The 20396-nt window shown below is 45.9% G+C and overlaps 1 protein-coding gene across 2 annotated transcripts in view; it reads left to right on the top strand.

Moving 5' to 3' along the window:
• Positions 1-20396, top strand: part of ROPN1L (rhophilin associated tail protein 1 like) — a 177221-nt gene that overhangs the window by 53075 nt on the left and 103750 nt on the right. For both annotated transcript variants that reach the window (XM_030205012.1, XM_030205007.1), the window contains exon 3: positions 6309-6432. In XM_030205012.1, the coding sequence (XP_030060872.1) occupies positions 6309-6432 (124 nt within the window). The remainder of the gene's footprint in view (positions 1-6308; positions 6433-20396) is intronic.

Below are 20396 nucleotides of genomic sequence, written 5' to 3'. Positions count from 1 at the left end.
AGATGTGACCTGCTACCCGATGATACTTCAGAGAAGGATTCTAAGGCTGATAACTGAGGTATAGTCACCCTGAGTTACTGAGGTATGAAGCTCCATAGTTACAACTTACAAGCTGTTTCTATGATCTTTCCTAGAAGCAAAGCTTTTGTGAACATCCTGAGTGAGTTCAGAGGCTTTGATTGAAGGTCAGAAATCCCAGATTGACTAAGATGGCTCTACTCAAGCAAGTGGTGTTCAGACATCTGCCAACATGAACAGACGGTAACCTCTTCACTAAAGAACAAATGTCAAGTGAAGCAAAGTGGATCAAAAAACTTCTCTCAGATGGTGTTCTCAATCAAGGTCTTTATTCAAATCAATAAAAATGATGACCCAAAACGAGTCGTGTTTCTGCCCTACCGGCCTGCGTCAGGGGTCTGGGAATTTTTGAAACAGTATACTTTCCTAGAGCGATTATTTTGCAGCCAATCTCCTATGGTGTTACATCACACGCGGATCGCAAAAAAACGAATCCCGTGAACTTTCTGTAAAACGCGGTCCACTATGTGGTGAAGAAAAGGTGAAGCTAGACTGCAGTGCTTCCCAAGGACAAGTGCAGGTCTATGCCCAGGGGACTGGGATCTCGGCCTTGGACCAAGGATTGAGCTCGATACCACCAGAATAGGAAAATCTCAACCACTTTGTTGGCACCTTTTGGCCAGAAAGGGCTGCCCTTTCATGGAGCCAGGAGAACCAAGCATAACCCTCCTCACTTCCAAAGGGCCTCGGTGAGGTTCACTGGACCCCTCTGGGGAGGTGCAGGTCAGGAGTTGCCTCTCCCTGTTCCAACAGGAGTGGGCCCTTATCACCTCAGACCAATAGGCACTAGAGTTTGTAGAACCCTTATCACACCTCTTTATGGTATCCCCCTGCAGATCCCCTGACACAACAAGAGTGTTTGAGACCATTCTGCAGCATTTGCTGCTGTTAGGAGTCATAGAACCCATGCTGACACAAGTAAAGAAGGGGTGACATTCTATCTATTTGTAGTCCCCAAGAAGGGAGGCACCTTCAGTTTATCCTGGACTTAAAAGGAGTCTACACATTCCTTTGGGTCCCACACTTCTGTATAGAGACCTTGAGACCAGTGAATTTGTCAGGAGTGTGACTGTTCCACATAAGGTCAGTTAGATGTGCAACTGAACAGAGCATCATCTGGTGGCAATTTGGGGGGCTTAAATTCTGGGAGTGAACTGTGTGCAGACGGATTGTCTGAAGATGCTCTGGATCCCAGAGAGTGGAAATTGAGCCCCTTACTTTTCAGATTCTGGTGAATTGGTGGGGGCCTCTCACTTAGATCTGATGGCAATATGCCGGAACGCAGTGTCTGCTACTTTTCAGTTATAGAAAAGAGTGGGGTTGGCAGTGATCAATACCCTGCTCCAGCCCTGGCCAAAGTGGAAACTCTTGTATGTTTTTCTTCCTTGGTCCTTAATTGGTTGGGTTCTTTGGAAGGTGATGAAGCATTCCTTTGTGGTAATCCTAGTTACTCTGGACTGGCTTCAATGTCTGTGATATATGGAACTGATTCACTTATTAATGAGACTCCCAGTCCTGTTGCCAAAGGGCTGGTCCTAATAGAGGACCTGGATCCCTTCTGGCTTGACCTTTGAGAGGTGGCATTTAAAATGCAGAGGTTACTCAACCTCTGTCATTGCGACCTTGCTCTCAGGGCATGCAGGTCTTCTACTTCATTGGCATACGTCTGCATGTGGCAAGTCTTTCAGCACTGGTGTGCTGAGCAAAGTCTTTCTTTGATTTTGGCATTTTTGTAAAGAGGTCTTTATCAGGGTTTCGCCCTCAACTCCCATAAAGTTCAGGTGGTGGTGCTGTCATTCTTCTGAAGCAGGGTTAATGGGGCCTTCTTTGTGGCTCAGGCAAATGTTTAGTTTTGGGGGGCGAGGGGGGGTCATACCTTCTTGGGACCTAAGCTTAGTCCTGTGGATCTTGGCCAGTCTACCGTTTGAGCCCTTAAAACATGCACTCCTAAAAGATCTGTCTTTGAAGACTATATTCCTCATCACCAAATGCACAGCTAGGAGAATCTCCAAGCTGCAGGCCCATTTCTATAGAGATCTTCATTTATCCCTCTCTACTGACTCTGTTTCTATTCATGCAGTGCCTTCTTTCTTGCCCCAAGTAGTCTTCCCGATTCATTCGAATCATGTGATCTTGCTTCTAGCCTTCACTTAGAGAGCAAAATTGGGTTCCACATGAACTCTTCATAAGTTGGATGTTAGTAGGATACTCTTGCACTTCTTCAAAGTGACAAATTCCTTCTGGAAGTCTGATAGGACCTTTGTTTTGTTTCATGGGCCACACAAAGATGAAGCGGCTGCAAAGTCCTCTGTTGCACATTGGATCAAGTTGGTTATAGAAGTGGGTTATATCCTCAGCCACAGAGAGATTCCAGTCAAGTTGAGGGCTCATTTGACTAGAGCTCTAGTGACTTCCTGGGTGGGTGTATGGGAGCAAAAGGCCCCCCCTTAAAGCATTATATGCAGCACTACATGCTAACATGGCACTGTTCAGCACTTCCTTTTTTTAATTCTTTATTTATTAGTTTTTAACAAACGTAATATACTTTATGAGTGTTAATACACATAAGGAAAAATTCTTCAAAACATAGAAATAAAATAATTTCTCCATTTATATTTACTATCGACCATCAATATTACTTAAGGTAAATGATCCAAGAACAAAGAAAAAAATGTTTTCCTACTTAATATTAAGCAGTCAGAAAATAATTAATCAAAAGATGCATCTTTCTTAAGTGGTTAACTCTAGCCTGCCCTACAGTGTTACATATGAGACTAGACTTGCTTATTAGAAATTCCTCTAGTTGTTTTGGGTCATAAAATTGATACTAAAACTTTACAAATACAGGGAAACCTCAAAAGGAAGTCAGCCCCCACTGCTACTGTCCTAGACCGCAGCAGTAGGAACATCTTACGTCTCTTTTGTGTTTCCCTGGAAAGATCCGGAAAAACTCTTATTTTTGAACCTAAAAATACAGAATCCAAGTGTCTTAAGGAAAGTTTGAGTACTGCGTCCCTATCCATTTCCAATGCAAAGGTTACCAGTAACGTAGTTCTTTGTGGTATTACCTCAAGAGATGATTCCAGAAATGCAGTGAGATTCATCGTCGCCTGTGTTTGCAAATTTTCAGGTGTTTTAACAACAGTTTGAAGGTAAAAAGCTCTAGTTATTGGTGGCAATGAAGTCTCCTGCATTCCTAGAATCTCAATTAGAAATTTCTTAACCATTTGAATTGGAGAAATCAAAGGTGACCTAGGAAAATTTATAAAACGTAAAGTCAATCTCTTAGACTGATTTTTCAAGGTATTCCAAGCATCTTAAAGTAAAATTCTTATCCTTAATTAAAGTTTGTTCAACAAGTTCAAGTTTTTCAGTTCTTTCAGTTAGTCTTTTAACTTCAGAGGCTTGAGAATCATTAATTTGTAACTGGTTCAACGCAGTCTCTGATAGGGCTTTAATTGTCTCCGTGTTTTTGAAAATTAAAGTTTGTAAAGCAGTTTGAGTAGCAGTTGTCAAATCCCAAAGTGACTCTAGGGTCACTATGGCAGGTTTTGCTATTTTCCCCACTATAATATCTGGTTGAGGGGCTTTCACAGCTTGTTCCAATATACTCACAGTTTTAGACAAAACTATGTGAGATGCTGTTAATTCCGGCTCTCTCAGGCTGTCAGCTCCAGTTCTCCTCTCCTGTAGGCTCCCCCCCTGATCGCTCTGCACTACACTTCGGTCCGAGGCGTCAGGGCTTGCATGGAGAGTTTCCCTTCCGGGTTGAGGGGCCGCCGCACGTTCGACGGGGCTCAGGGAAGCCCTGTCTACACTGCTGTCCAGTGTCATTGCGTCGGCTCCGGCAGAAGGAGTTGAAACCATCATGGGACTGGGCACCACTCCGAACCTTTCCAGCGTCGTCTGTTGGAGCTGGGGCATTCCGCTCGGGGCAAGGGGAGCTTCCCAAACTTTGCCTCTCCTTTTCCCCATCGTTCCGACGGGTAAGGCGCTCACTGCAGTGAAAGCCGGATCAAGCACTGAAGCATGTCCGTTGACGCTTCTTACACCGTCGCCATCTTGGATCTGTTCAGCACTTCCAACCTGAACTTTAAAATACAGACTTTAGCTAACCACATCTTTCACTGCTGAGGCCTGTTGCTAAACCCTATGAATATGTGTGTAGTCAGCAAAAAGCCTTGCAATACAAAAACTTCATCAAGGTCTGCCAGCTAGCTAGCCAAGAATTCCCGAGCTGACAAAATAGCTGGGGAAGCAGAGTGCAACAACATGTTGTTGTCATGATAACACACTTCTCGGTCAGAATGGCTCTGTGCTAGCATGAATGTGATGCAATTCTCTGGTTCTCTAAAACAGTATTGGAAAATCCCAGGCTTATTCTTTGCACCCCAGAAAAGCAACTGTTTACCTGAAACACTGGCCTCATGGTTAAAATTCCCTTCACTGTGGTGCCAATGGGATAATATTGTGGTCCCTAGAGCCACAGTATTGGAGACAAACAAGTTGTTGTGAATCGACAGCAAGTCCAAGAATGTACATCATCAACCTGCCTTGCAGCTGGGCTCTTTCACTATAAGATGGGCTGCGAGCTAGGATACAGGTTGAATTCTATTTAAGGTGCAGCCTGCCTCCGATTGGTCTGATCAACTGAGGAATAAACTGACATCAGACATCTGGATGCCTGTATCAGCTACCAAGGTTGTATGTGTGCCATGCACCTTTTGTGTAGGTTTATAGTAACAGGCCACATTAAGAGCTTTAGGGAAATGTGCATTTACTGTATTTTGTTCTTACAATAAAATAACTGCTGTTTCATGACTTGCATGTTTATTCTGTTCTTGCTGCTACTGTAAATAAATGAGCACTCTATTTTTTTTCTAATACCTTTGGTGTGGAGTTAGTTTTGTTTATTATTTGGACATTGTGAGCTTGGATCTAGGGATGTGGGAACAGTTGCTTCTGACACTAGTTCTCGTAAGAAACTGTGGCAAAGTGCTGATCTTTTTTTGATTTATACTGTCAGGTTCCCCAATAACACCCCAAAAGGTTGTTATCGGTGTACGCCCCAAAGAAGCCCGAGAAGATATCTGCAGGAGGGGAGCTGTGGTTGTTACACATTCTTTTGGGCATCTTCTTCCCGCCCTGAGGACTGGTCTAGCAGGATAAAAAGGAAGATGAAATTTGGTCTTATGTGATGATTTCCTTTCCTTTAGTCCTGCTAGACCAGTCCAGAACCTACCCAGGAAAATGGCAGGGTCTTGTAGTCTTCAGAGCTGGGTTGTCTGTTGCATTTTACCTCTGTGGTCTACAATAGGTTCCTTTGTTGGAGTTGAATTCAGCTTGTATATAGGTTCCTTTTGTCAGTATGCAAATGCAAAGCTAACAAATAACAAGTTCTAAGCTGTATCACTCCCTATATTGGTGATATCAATGGAACAGTTCAGATTCTCTTCCTCCTTCTGCTGGCAGGGTGACATAACCATTAGTCTTGGCTGGTCTAGCAGGACTCAAGGAAAGGAAATGATCAGATAAGACCAAATTTAACCACTAAATAGCTCTTTATTTATTTTTGTTACATTTGTACCCCGCGCTTTCCCACTCATGGCAGGCTCAATGCGGCTTACATGGGGTAATGGAGGGTTAAGTGACTTGCCCAGAGTCACAAGGAGCTGCCTGTGCCTGTAGTGGGAATCGAACCCACTTCCCCAGGACCAAAGTCCACCACACTAACCACTAGGCGACTCCTCCACTAGCAACATTCCATGTAGAAGCCTGCCCCTGCAGCCATGCAGGCTTCTGTTTCTGTGAGTCTGACGAAGCCTGCGCAGCTGAACTGCAAGAGCAGGCTTCTACATGGAATGTCGCCAGTGGAATAGCAACATTAAATTCCATGTAGAATCTCAAATAGTAGCAACAGAATCTCCAATAGTAGCAACATTCCATGTAGAATCTGAAATAGGGAAAGGGAACTGGGACTTGATATGCTGCCTTTCTGTGGGGTTTACATAGTATAGGTAACAGATAATAGTAATTCTGCTTAATGTATGTTGTGATCCAGTGGGATAAAGAAGAGTCAAAAGCTGTCCCAGTTTTGTAATAGTGTCTGGGATTTTTTACACATTTTAGTATTTAATTAGGCTCTTCCTGTTTAGTTTCCACTTTTTTGATATGAATCACATGTTAGTTATCATGTAATCTATAATTCATTTACATTTTGCTTAATACAGGTATTTTGCCTGTTTGTCGAAAGGCAAACGGCTTCCTGTGAAAGAACGGTTTGAAATGCCTGTAGCAACTCAGAAAACTGACACTGGGCTAACACCAGGTTTGCTTAAAGTTTTACATAATCAGGTACTGTATATATAAGTTGCTGTGCAGTTCTTGGAAATTTCTGGTCTGGGTGGTGACATCATGAGATTTTAAGACTACCACTTCATTATTAATGTAATTAATTTGTTTTGTATTTCCCCCTAATTCTATAATCCTGCTTGCACATTTTTTGCATTTAACATGCAAAATTGCACAATAGGCTATTAAATAATAGCAGTTATGTGTGTAAGTTAATAAGGCGTGAATTGGCACTAACAGCCAATTTTCCTTAGCATCAGCAGCAGATGAATCCGGAGACTTGTGAGTTGTTACCATCTACCAGCAGGTGGAGATAGAGAGCACTGAACTGCAGTGTCTTATTGGATGGAATGCTCCTTGGTCAATTAGTATTCTATATCTCCAGCAGGTGGATGGATGGTCTCTCACAAGCTCCTGGTCTCATCTGATGGTGGCTCCTGTTCTGGGTCTCTCAGTTCAGTAGATCTTTGGGTATGTGTGGCTGAGCAATGCCACCTTTAGGAGGTACACCTGGTCACCCCAGGTCCCTTCCCCACCCTTTTCCCCTCTCCAGCCCTGGTTTGGGCCAGTATAAAGGGCTTAGTGATGGAGAGGATGTGAGTGTGCTTCCAGCAGCATTGAGTTCGACAGGCAGGACTCCTGATGGCTGGCTCTCCCAAGGTGAATGTATCTTTACATTTTCTTTCACCTTTAGTTCAGTTGTGGTTTTACCTTTGTTTTCTTTACAATGGCTGCCGAAGTTGTTAAAAGCTGGTCCCTCTGTGGGAAGCAGGGAGCAGCATTGGGGCAGTGTCCCGGTGGCTGTGTAGGCTCTCCTCTGGCAGAGGGGTCTGTGTTCAGGAAGGCCTCATTAGCTTCCCAAGCAGGAGAGATGCTGGCTCATTCTCCTCATGGGGTCAAAAGTGATCCAGCAGCCTTTTTAACAGCAGCGCGATTCTGGAGCAGCGCTGCCGGTGGCTCCTTTTCCCAGCACTGCTTCAAAAGACCTTACACACATGCCAGCCGCTCTGGGGGTTTCTCTGGGGCCGGGGTCTTCTGACCTCCCCCCTCCTCCCCGAGTTCATTCTGCTGCTCCACAATGCAGATATGTTGCAGAAGTCTGTTAGGGGAACTGACAGTTCCTTTTTAGCTCAGCCTTTGGAGATTTGGAGATGGACCCTGCCCTGAAGAGGAGGCGTTTGCACTCCAGCTCAAAAGTAGGGTCTATTGCTCCCCTGTCTGTCTCCCTATCATTCTGAGGGAGTCATTTCAGGGCAGTCCCTTTCTGCACCAGTGTTTCCAAATTTCAAAAACGTTTCCAGCAAAAAAAGCAGCCAAAAACCAGCCCAATATTAATAAGGTCAACAAGAATATTAATGAGATCAATATAAATATTAGAGATCAATAACATTATATTATAAATAAATCATATTATAAATAAATACAGTGCAATCCGCTTAAGTGCAAGTGTCTGGGACCAAAGAAATGCATGTAGTTAAACGGAGCGTGCACTTAATCGTTGTGACTCAAAGAAGCTTGACATCTGATAAACATATGTACAGTACTGTTTATTATTATATATACAGTCTCCGTTAACTGACGTTAGGCTTACTTGAAGTAATCAATTATAGTCCTCTGTACACTATTGGGTCTGTGAGTTCCATAGACTACGTCTGCCAGACGGTAAAAACTGTCATAGCACTGACATCCAGTGACCTCCAGATAGACCCGCACGGTGTTGAGACTCTCCAGCGCTCTTGCAAAAGTGACAGTAGGGGGTTGTTGAATTTCATCAGCATGTGCCTCGCTGCTCATTTCATCAACTGTTCCATCATCAGCTGTTGTTGCCTGCGTGTAGGCGCATATCTCGACATCAGTGCTACGTAGCGATGAAACTCCTCTTTAGTAACACCGGCTGGGATGTCAATAACCTGTTCATCTGACGCGTTTGCAACAGCTGCATCTGTTTTGTCCCTCCACATCCTTAACAAAGCTTGCCTGCTTGTAGCAGTTCACAATGGTTGCCTGTGTAACATGATTCCAGGCTTCTTTCTGCATATGTAGGGAATCCAAAAGTGATAGATTACGAGCCAGTTCAACAGCACATTTATCCTTGCCAGTCTGGTCATCCATAACGCTCATCAGACGACGTAGCACAAGAGCCCGATAATGTTCTTTGAAATTGGCTATTTTGCCCTGATCCATAGGTTGGATCAGAGAGGTAGTGTTTGGTGGCAGGAAGACCACCTTGACGTTAGGCAGCCTGACATCATCCCTGTGAAATGGAGGCCTAGTGGTTAGAGCACTGGTCTTGCAATCCAGAGGTGGCCGGTTCAAATCCCACTGCTGCTCATTGTGATCTTGGGCAAGTCACTTAACCCTCCATTGCCTCAGGTACAAACTTAGATTGTGAGCCCTCCTGGGACAGAGAAATATCCGGAGTACCTGAATGTAACTCACCTTGAGCTACTACTGGAAAAGGTGTGAGCAAAATCTAAATAAATGAATAAATAAATTATCAAAAGCAACAAAATCTGACACTTTTGTGCCTGCATTCTAGTGTCTAACTTCTTTAGCCATTGCTTCCAAATTTCCTCAGTCATCCATGAATTTGCATTAGCCTCATATGACACAGGAAGTCGCTTAACTTTCTTGAAGCAAAGGGGCTGTTTGCTCTTTCCAGTGACGAGGGGTTCCAGCTCCTCACTCCCATCCATATTGCAGCAAAGGAGGATCGTCAGTCGGTCCTTCGTTTTACCTCCAGAAGTTTCGGCATGTTTGAATGCAAGTGTTCCATCAGGAATCGCTCGCCAGTAGAGACCATTTTCATCTGCATTGAAAATGTCACGAGGTGCAGACTCGTTCAAGATGGTAGGAAGAACTGAAACAACCCAATTTTCAGCACCAAAGTCATCAGTGTCTTGTTTTTCACCATGCTGTTTCTTTAATTTTATGTTGTTCCTCTCCTTCCATTTTTCCAACCATTCAACAGTGGCTTTGAATTCAGTTAGTCCAAAACTTTCAGCTAGCTGGTTAGCTTTCTCCATAAGCAGTGGACCACTGACAAGAAACTGTCTGCTCCTGACTTGAGAAAACCACCAAAGAAGAGCATCTTCTACCCCCTCAGCTTTTCCTGCCCGTTTTTGTTTCCGTTGTGGAATTGTATTGTTTTGCCAGTCTTCCAGAAGCTGGTCTTTCTGCTTCAAGACAAGTGAAATTTGACTGGAATTGACACCATATTCTTTAGCAATAGATGCTTGACTTTGTTTGTTTTCTAATTTTTTAAGAACTTCTATTCGTTCAGCCAGTGTTAAAGACTTACAGTTCCACTGCGACGACGACGACACCAGTGTACACTCTAACAACATTCTTTCGCTTATTCTGCCTGTGGCAGTTAAAAGGGCGGTAAATTTGAAATCTCGTTGGTTGTCACGCGCCAATCGGCTTCCATATGCCATGCGCCCGCTTATGCGGAGTCTTTCCTGCAGAACAGCGGTCTTAAACCATGCATATAAGCGAATCTTGCACGTGTCAGTGGTGTGCTGAACCAAAGTTTGTCCCCATAGAAATTGATGGTGCAAAAACGGGACCGAAGTACAGCATGCAGTTAAACAGAGCATTATCTTATCCGATGTGCACTTAAATGGATCATGCGACCCTCAAGGGGAGGAATGCTGGCTTCGGCCTAACCCCTGGTAAGCCTTTCCTCGGCTGAGAGGTGCCCAGCTCTACCACCAGCTGCCTTTCAGGTGCTGTGGAGGACGTGCAGCTCATCTACATATCCTTTACAGCCTTCTCCGGGGTGACTTCCAGGTCCACTCCGGGCCTCCGCTCTAGGTACCCAGCGCTCCCACCAGGTGCTGTGGAGGACTTGCAACCCTTCTGCATATCCTCACAGCTGTATCCGGGGTGACTCCCAGGTCCACTCCGATCTTCCCAGGGCCCTCGCTCCAGGTGTCCAGGGTTTCCAGGTGTTTTTTGGCTAGGATCAGGCGACCCTCAGGGGGAGGAATGCTGGCTTTGGCCTAACCCCTAGTAAGCCTTTCCTCAGCTGAGAGGTGCCCAGCTCTACCACCAGCTGCCTTTCAGATGCTGTGGAGGACTTGCAGCTCATCTGCATATCCTTTACAGCCTTCTCCGGGGTGGCTCCCAGGTCCACTCCAATCCACTCAGGGCCTCCGCTCTAAGTGCCCAGCGCTCCCACCAGGTGCTGTGGAGGACTTGCAACCCTTCTGCATATCCTCACAGCTGTGTCCGGGGTGACTCCCAGGTCCACTCCGATCCACTCAGGGCCTCTGCTCTAGGTGCATCACACCTAACGGCGCACGGGGCATTTTTCTGTTTACATTTAGCTTTCTCCAAGTTGCTACTTATGGCTCCAGTACACTTTTTCTTCTTGGTACTGTCCCTTCCTAATCTGTTTCTCCATCTGAAACCACTGTACACTGCAGGAACACATTGTCCACCCTCTGTATTCATCATCTCACCATTTTTTTTCCTCTTCCTTTTTCTCAGCTGTTAACCGTCAACATTTCCTTCCTTCCATTCATCCATCTCCTTTCTATCTGAGTACATCTCGCCTTTGTCGCTGTCGTCATACCTCTCCTACTCTTCTCCGTACTCTCTTGCTCCTTCTTCTGCTCTCCACTGGGGACATGAATCCCAATCCTGGTCCTCCACATCAGCTCTCATCCTATTTGTGCAGGTCACACTGTGATATCTCCAATCTAATTTCTGTTCCTCTCCTCCCCCCTTTGCCTTTCTCGTGCGCTCTATGGAATGCCCACTCTGTCTGTAACAAACTTTCCTACATCCATGACCTCTTTACCTCTCGTACTCTCCATCTGCTTACTCTAACTGAAACTTGGCTTTACCCTGAAGACTCTGCTTCACTCGCGGCCCTATGCCCTAGAGGTTATCTTTTCTCCCATACTCCTCGCCCAGTTGGCCGCGGAGGTGGTGTGAGGCTACTACTTTCACTCTCTTATAGATTGCAACCTCTTCTTCTACCTCAGTCTCACTGTTTTTCTTCCTTCGAAGTCCACTCCATCCATCTATTTGCTCCTCTGCCTCTCCGAGTAGCAGTCATTTATCGACCCCTGATAAGTCCCTTTCTTCCTTTCTCACTGACTTTGATGCCTGGCTTTCCTTCTTTCTTGAACCTTCATCTCCTTCCCTCATTCTTGGGGATTTTAACATTCATGCTAATGATCCCTCTGACTCTTATGCTTCTCAGTTTCTTGCTTTAACATCCTCTTTCAATCTTCAACTGTGCTCCACTGCCCCCACTTACCAGAATGGCCACTGTCTTGATCTTATGCTCTTCTCAAACTGCTCACTCTCCAGTTTCTGTGCCTCAACTCTTCCCCTCTCTGACCATTATCTGATAACTTTCACACTTAAACACCCTCCTCCCCAGTCCCGTCCAATCTTAACCAATACATTTAGGAATCTTCAGGCTATTGACCCTTCTACTCTGTCCTCCAGTGTTTCAAATCTCTTCTCTGCCAATATGTTATCCAAGTCTGTCAATGAGGCTGTCTCATCCTATAATACTGTTCTCTCCTCTGCTCTGGATACTCTCGCTCCTCCCATTCCCCGTTCTGTAAAACGTACCAAACCCTAGCCTTGGCTGACCTCTAGAATCCGCTACTTACGTTCCTGTGCCCGCTCTGCTGAACACCTTTGGTTGAAATCCTGTGCCCATGCTGACTTCATACATTTCAAATTCTTGCTGACCTTCTTCCAGTCTGCTCTTTTACTTGCCAAACAGGACTATTACATCCAGTTGACAAATTCTCTTGGCTCAAACCGTCGATGTCTCTTTGCCACACTGAACTCTCTTCTCAAAGTGCCTTCACCTCCAACCCCCCCCCCCCCCTCTTCACTTTCCCCCCAGACTCTGACTGAGTACTTTCATGATAAGGTTCACAAGATTAAACTTGAATTCTCAACCAGGTCACCTCCACCTCTCCTTCCCTTAGGCCATTCTCTCAACCCTCCAACCCCTGCCTCCTTTTCTTCCTTTTCTGAAATCACTGAAGAGGAAACTACACATCTTATTTCGTCCTCGAAACTAACTACCTGTTCCTCTGATCCTATTCCCACCCATTTACTTAACACTATCTCTCCTATTGTCATCCCTTTTATCTGTCATATCCTCAATCTTTCACTGTCCACTGTGACTGTTCCTGATGCCTTCAAATATGCCGTATTCACACCACTCCTCAAAAAACCTTCACTGGACCCTACCTGTCCTTCCAACTATCGCCCCATCTTCCTCCTCCCTTTCCTATCCAAGATACTTGAACATGCTGTTCACCGCCATTGCCTTGACTTTCTTTCATCTCAAGCTATTCTTGATCCACTTCAATCTGGCTTTCGCCCCCTTCATTCAACTAAAACAGCGCTTGCTAAAGTCTCCAATGATCTGTTCCTGGCCAGATCCAAAGGTCTCTATTCTATCCTCATCCTTCTTGATCTATTTGCTCCTTTTGACACTGTTGATCACAGCATACTCCTTGATACGCTGTCCTCACTTGGATTTCAGGGCTCTGTTCTTTCCTGGTTTTCTTCTTATCTCTCCCAGCGTACCTTTAGTGTATACTCTAGTGGATCCTCCTCTACTTCTATCCCACTGTTAGTTGGTGTACCTCAGGGATCTGTCCTGGGACCTCTTCTTTTCTCCATCTATACTTCTTCCCTTGGTACTCTGACCTTATCCCATGGTTTTCAGTATCATCTTTACACTGATGATTCCCAGATCTACCATTCCACACCAGAAATCTCAGCAGGAATCCAGGCCAAAGTATCAGCCTGCCTGTCTGACATTGCTGCCTGGATGTCTCACCGCCATCTGAAACTAAACATGACCAATACTGAGCTTCTTATCTTTCCCCCTAAACCAACCTCTCCTCTTCCCCCATTCTCTATTTCTGTGGATAACACTCTCATCCTTCCTGTCTCATCAGCTCGTAACCTTGGGGTCATCTTCGACTCCTCCCTCTCCTTCTCTGCACATATTCAGCAGACTGCTAAAACATGTCATTTCTTTCTCTATAATATACCAAATTCGCCCTTTCCTTTCTGCGCACACTACCAGAACCCTCATCCACACTCTTATCACCTCTCGCTTAGACTATTGCAACTTGCCTCTCACAGGTCTCCCACTTAGCCTTCTCTCTCCTCTTCAAAATTCTGCTGCATGACTAATATTCTGCCAGTGTCTTTATGTTCATATTAGCCCTCTCCTCAAGTCACTTCACTGGCTTCCTATCCATTTCCGCATACAGTTCAAACGTATTGACCTATAAGTGCATTCACTCTGCAGCTCCTCAGTACCTCTCCACTCTCATCTCTCCCTACATTCCTCCCTGGGAACTCCGTTCACTGGGTAAATCTCTCTTATCTGCACCCTTTTCCTCCACTGCTAACTCCAGACTCCGTTCCTTTTATCTTGCTGCACCATATGCCTGGAATAGACTTCCTGAGCCGGTACGTCAAGCTCCATCTCTGGCCGTCTTCAAATCTAAGCTAAAAGCCCACCTTTTTGATGCTTCTTTTAACTCCTAACCCTTATTCACTTGTTCAGAACCCTTATTTTATCATCCTCACTTTAATATTCCCTTATCTCGTTTGTCCTGTTTGTCTGTCCTAATTAGATTGTAAGCTCTGTCGAGCAGGGACTGTCTCTTCGTGTTCAAGTGTACAGCGCTTCGTACGTCTAGTAGCGCTATAGAAATGATAAGTAGTAGTAGTAGTACGGAGTGCACTGTATTAATAAAGTAACCACAGTCATAATTGGATCCCCCCCCCCCCCCCCCACGAAGTAAAGAACTTACTGAACTCACCGCACATGGCAGACTGAAGAGGTAGAGAGTGACTTTGTATGAGACTCTGAAAGGCTTCCCACCACCGTGCAGGTGCGCTCAGGCATTTAAAAGAAGCCTGCAGACCGCCTTAGGGGCTTCTCTTGGATCGCGGGAAAAAGCAGCCAACCCGCGGCAGCAAAAAGCCGCCCAATATCCCATGACCCGCAGCAGTCATGTGAAAACTGCCCAGTTGTGTGGTCGAACCGCGGAATTGGCAGCTTTGAAAGATGCAGGAGGCGTTGGAGGAGGGGGAGCCATTTACAGAGGAATCTGATAATCCTATCGCAGTGTGGGTGTTTCATAAGGTGGATTTGCCTTCTTTTATACCTAAGGCTCAAAAGGTTCTTAATCTGCTCATCTTAAAATGGTGAGCACTAGAAAACTGCTTTAGTCTTTTTTCCAGGAAGTCCTTTCTGATCAAGTGGTGGTGGCGGCTGTGTCATATCTTTACCCCATTTCCACGCCTGAGCGGGAAAAGCTATGTTTGCCTAAAATGGATTAATTTGTGGCAGCAGTCTCTGGCCACGCTATCTGTGGTGAGTTAAAATTTTACTTATAGTTCCAGGTTAAATGCTGTTCCTAGTGTGAGAGCCAGTGAACAGTATCAGGTCAGTGCACCATGTGTGCTAGGCCTTTGAAACGGCCTATTGAGTGTTCTCATATTCTTATATACCTTTCATTTAGAGAGCTTAAATTTAGAGACCTCCCCTCAGTTTTTTCACAGAGGACAGTTACTTACGCTCCCTGAAAGTGTTCCTCACTTCTTTTGTGGAACTTTCTGTTTCTTACCAGAACTCCATTTATATTGACAGTACTACTACTACTACTTATCACTTCTAAAGCGCTACATGCATACGCAGCTTTGTACACCATACACAAAAAAGACAGCCTGCTCAAAGAGCTCACAATCTAAATACAGGCACACAGACAGAACAACTAAGAGGTAAGGGAATTAAAGAGGTGGGAATAAAAGGTACAGGGCAAGTGAGTAGTGGTTGGGAGTCAAAAGCAAGTGAGAAGCAGGTTGCAATAATCTAGGTGAGAGGTGATAAGAGTGTGGATAAGGGTTCTGACAGAGTGCTCGGAGAGGATGGGGCGGATTTTGCTGATGTTATAGAGAAAGAAACGACAGGTTTTGGCAATCTGCTGAATGTGAGCAGAGAAGGAGAGAGAGAAGTCGAAGATGACTCCAAGGTTACGAGCTGAAGAGACAGGGAGAATGAGAGTGCCATCCACAGAAATAGAGACAGGGGGAGGAGGAGAGGTTGGTTTAGGGGGAAATATGAGAAGCTCGGTTTTGGCCATGTTAAGTTTCAGATGACGTTGAGACATCCAGGCAGCGATATCAGATAGGCAGGCTGATACATTAGTCTGGATGCTGGTTGAGATTTCGGGGGTAGAGAGGTAGATCTGGGAGTTGTCAGCGTAGAGATGGTATTGAAAGCTATGGGATGATATCAGAGAGCCAAGGGAAGAAGTGTAGATGGAGAACAGGAGAGGACCGAGAGCAGAACCCTAAAGTACACCAATTGGTAGTGGGATAGAAGTGGAAGAGGATCCACCAGAGTGTACACTAAAGGTGCGAGGTGAGAGGTAGGAGGAGAACCAAGAAAGGACAGAGCCCTGGAATCCAAGTGAAGACAGAGTATCAAGGAGTAACCTATGATCAACAGTGTCAAAAGCGGCGGATAGATCAAGATGGATGAGGATAGAATAGAGACCTTTGGATTTGGCCAGTAACAGGTCGTTGGAAACTTTTGTAAGTGCAGTTTCAGTTGAATGAAGAGGGCGAAAGCCAGATTGGAGTGGGTCGAGAACAGCCTGAGATGAAAGAAAGTCAAGACAGCGGCGAAGAACAGCAGGTTCAAGTATCTTGGAGTGGAAGGGGAGGAGGGAGATGGGTTGATAGCTGGAACTGAGGCTGAAGGCTGGAGCAGGGGAGCAGAGGTTGTAGGACTGGAGTTGAAGCTGCAGGCTGGAGCAGAGGATGCAGGACAGAAGCAGAAGCTGCAGGCTGGAGCTGAGGTTGCAGGCTGGATGCAGGACAGGAGTTGAAGCTGGAGGCTGGAGCGGAGGATGCAGGACAGGAGCTGAGGCTGCAGGACTGGAGTTGAAGCTGGAGGCTGGAGCGGAGGATGCAGGACAGGAGCTGAGGCTGCAGCCTGGAGTTGAAGCTGCAGGCTGGAGCAGGACAGGAGCTGAGGCTGCAGGACTGGAGTTGAAGCTGCAGGCTGGAGCAGAGGATGCAGGATAGGATGCAGGACAGGGCTGAAGCTGCAGGCTGGGGTTGGGGTTGTAGGCTGGATGCAGGACAGGAGCTGAATCTGCAGGACTGGAGTTGAAGCTGCAGGCTGGAGCAGAGGATGCAGGACAGGGGCCGAAGCTGCAGGCTGGAGCTGAAGCTGCAGGACTGGAACAGGGCAAGCAGCGCTGGAGCAACAAGGCTGGAACAGCCCGAAGCTGTCCACTTAATGCCCAGACCAGGTCACAGACTTCTATCACAGCGCTCCCTCTTTTGCTTCTCAGTCGGGCTGGGTGTCGGTTGCTTCCTGTCTCAGGCCTGGGCTTACGATGCAAAACGGTGGTATGGGTAGCGACGGGGTTGGGCTGGTGATTGGATTGAAGACAGGACTTGCACCAGACAATCTCTCGGTATGTGGTGCCCCGCTCAACAGTTGCTTCAATCAGTTAGGGAGGTGGTTAGGTGCCCGGTGATTCCTCGTCTACGAATGTGCAAGAAGAACGTATTCACGCTTTAAAACGGGCCGGAGGTACTGTCTTTCAGAGCCACGTTGCAGCTGCGGGCTGGAAGGAAGCCGTCACAACGTTTCGCCCACCTAGGAGGAACCGTCGGAGAAGTCAACAACCTCTTGTCTCACGGCCTGCAAATGAATTTGCTGTTCGAGGGTGGTGGGAATTCAGTACAGGAATTCCTTTTTTCAGAACCTTTAGAAAGGAGTTTATTTAGTCAGGCTTAGTGCTGTTGGCTCAATATTTCTGTGAGAAATGTTACATATTGTTTGCTGAGGCTATTGCACTGGTCTCTATGGTAACCATGGAACCTCAGTGCTGCCATGGGGACATTTTCTCCAGGTGCAGTGTTTACAGCAAAATAGTTTTATTCTGGAAGGTGGTTGGCTTTTAACCTGAAGGTCACAGGTTCAAGGCTGGTTTGTGCATCATATTAGAGGCTGTGAGACTCAGCTCTATTTCAAATGGGCATATTTTACTTCTCTCTCCCATTTTGCTTGCCTTGACAAGCAGTTCATTGTATGGCTGGGACAGCTAACGCTACACTACAGTGCTAAAGGTTAGCTGTGTTGGTTTGCCACGGCAGCTGTGCTCTCTGATATTTCCACCATTGTATCAGCGGCACCACTAGCTGTATGCTGTAGTGTCTCGAAATGCTTCTATTGCACTTTTGCACCTTTTCATTGTATTGGACAGCTAGCATAAGTACATAAGTATTGCCACACTGGGACAGACCAAAGGTCCATCAAGCCCAGCATCCTGTTTCCAACAGTGACCAATCCAGGTCACAAATACCTAGCAAGATACCAGAAAAGCTCAATATATTTTATGCTGCTTATCCCAGATTATTACTAAGCTACTGTAGAGGAATAGCTTAATGGTTATAGCAACCAGCTGAGACTGAGCACTGAGATCTAGAAGTTGCTGGTTCAAGTCCCATTTCACCTTGCCATCAATAGTGCACAATGGTACAAACAGCCATATTCTGCTACACCATCTATCACTGGCTCTCAGCTACACCTATTAGCTCCAATGAGCAGCCAGTTCTAATGCACAGCCATTCTTGACCCTCTCACCAAGAAACTCTAGCTTACTCACATTTAGTCACATTTAGAGGTAAACTTTTGTTTGGAGAAGGTCTAAAGAAGTTGGGTAAAGACCTAGGGGACTCAAAGTCTCGGAGGTTGCCAGAGGACAAATCTAAAGATTCTTTTAAATCAGTCTCATCTTAGGTTTTGTGAGGCCAAGTGCTACAGGCCAGGCAAATCTAACGTTCAGAGTTCCCACTTCAACAAAGACAATCCGTCTTTCTTGCTGCCAGAAAGAACTCTGCTTCAAACTCGTCTACTAATGCCTTCTGCATCTCCCAATGATGGGATCTCAGTTCACTCCTTGGGTTTCATAATAGCAGAACACCTCTCCACTATATCTTTTTTGAGATGCGGTGACCAGAATTGAACACAATATTCAAGGTGCAGTCGCACCATGGAGCGATACAAAGGCATTATAACATCCTCATTTTTGTTTTCCATTCCTTTCCTAATAATACCTAACATCCTATTTGCTTTCTTAGCTGCAGCAGCACACTGAGCAGAAGGTTTCAACATATCATCAACGACGACACCTAGATCCCTTTCTTGGTCCGTGACTCCTAACGTGGAACCTTGCATGATGTAGCTATAATTCGGGTTCCTCTTTCCCACATGCATCACTTTGCACTTGCTCACATTAAACGTCATCTGCCATTTAGACGCCCAGTCTCGTAAGGCCCTCTTGTAATTTTTCACAATCCTCCCATGATTTAATAACTTTGAATAAATTTGTGTCATCAGCAAATTTAATTACCTCACTAGTTACTCCCATCTCTAGGTCATTTATAAATATGTTAAAAAGCAGCGGTCTGAGCACAGACCCCTGGGGAACCCCACTAACTACCCTTCTCCATTGAGAATACTGACCATTTAACCCTACTCTCTGTTTTCTATCTTTTAACCAGTTTTTAATCCACAATAGAACACTACCTCCTATCCCATGACTCTCCAATTTCCTCTGGAGTCTTTCATGAGGTATTTTGTCAAACGCCTTCTGAAAATCCAGATACACAATATCAACCGGCTCACCTTTAGCCACATGTTTGTTCACCCCTTCAAAGAAATGTAGTAGATTGTTGAGGCAAGATTTCCCTTATTTTCGAAAGAGAAAGACGCCCATATTTCGACCCAAATCGGGAGATGGGCGTCCGTTTCCCGTGGGTGCCCAAATCGGTATAATCGAAACCCGATTTTGGGCATCCTCAACTGCAGTCCGTCATGGAGACGAACAAAGATCATGGGGGCGTGTCTGAGGCGTGGCGAAGGCGGGACTGGGGCGTGGTTATCGGTCGAGGAGAGATGGGCGTCTTTAGCTGATAATCGAAACAAGAAGGTCTTTATTTGGACCCTTTTTTTTCAGGTCCAAGTCCCAAAAAAGTGCCCCAACTGACCAGATGACCACCGGAGGGAATCGGGGATGACCTCCCCTGACTCCCCCAGTGGTCACTAACCCCCTCCCACCAAAAAAAACCCCACTTTACAAACTGTTTTGCCAGCCTATATGCCAGCCTCAAATGCCGTACCCACCTCCATGATAGCAGAATGTGTTCTATCCTCTGACAGCCTTTCCCTGGTTCTGATGTGGGTCTCAGGTGAGTGTGACACCTTTTCTGTTAAGGGCACTGCAGAGTCACATCAGCAATGCATTGTGGTGGGTGTAGGGTATTGGGCTCCGTGATTCCACTAGCTTGTGTTAAATGCTCACGATGTTGGTGTTATGATTCTACCGGTTTGGCAGGGGAAAAGGGTGGACTTCATTCCTGATTGGCTGCCAGGGTTTGTGCTGACGTCAGTGGGTAGTACTTAAGCCTGCATGTGACTATCCATTCTGCTTTGACGTTACTTCACTCTTGTGGTAACTTGAAAGCTGCAGTTCTCGGTCAGAACCTGCCGTGTGCTCTGACTTTGATCTACGTTCCCTGTTCAGGGATTTCTTTCCTTTCCCTTTGTTTGTGTTAGCTGGGGGCAGCGTGTGTGTATATAATTAGTTCTCTTGCCTCCAGCTGGGCTTCCCTTTCCTGACTGCAGCTCTCGGTGGGAAGCCAGCTGCTTGTTCCTCAGTGGGGGCTGGGCTTTGTTCAGCTTTCGTTTATGCTAGGCTGCTTGTCTGAGAGCATCGTGTTCTCTCCGGTTGTTTGTTTACTCTAAGGATTTCTCTCCCCTTGTGCAGTGAGTAACCCTTTGTGTACTGTGTGCTGTGTCCCTGTCTCTTACGGTGTGTTGTTTAGTAGGGCTGTGCTTCCCCTCTGTGAGGAGCTTCTCTCAGCTTGTTTGT

The sequence above is a fragment of the Microcaecilia unicolor genome, chromosome 1, assembly GCF_901765095.1.
Source record: "Microcaecilia unicolor chromosome 1, aMicUni1.1, whole genome shotgun sequence".
Taxonomy (NCBI): domain Eukaryota; kingdom Metazoa; phylum Chordata; class Amphibia; order Gymnophiona; family Siphonopidae; genus Microcaecilia; species Microcaecilia unicolor.
The sequence above is the reverse complement of the archived record's forward strand: the minus strand, read 5'-3'. Positions and strand labels throughout refer to the sequence as shown.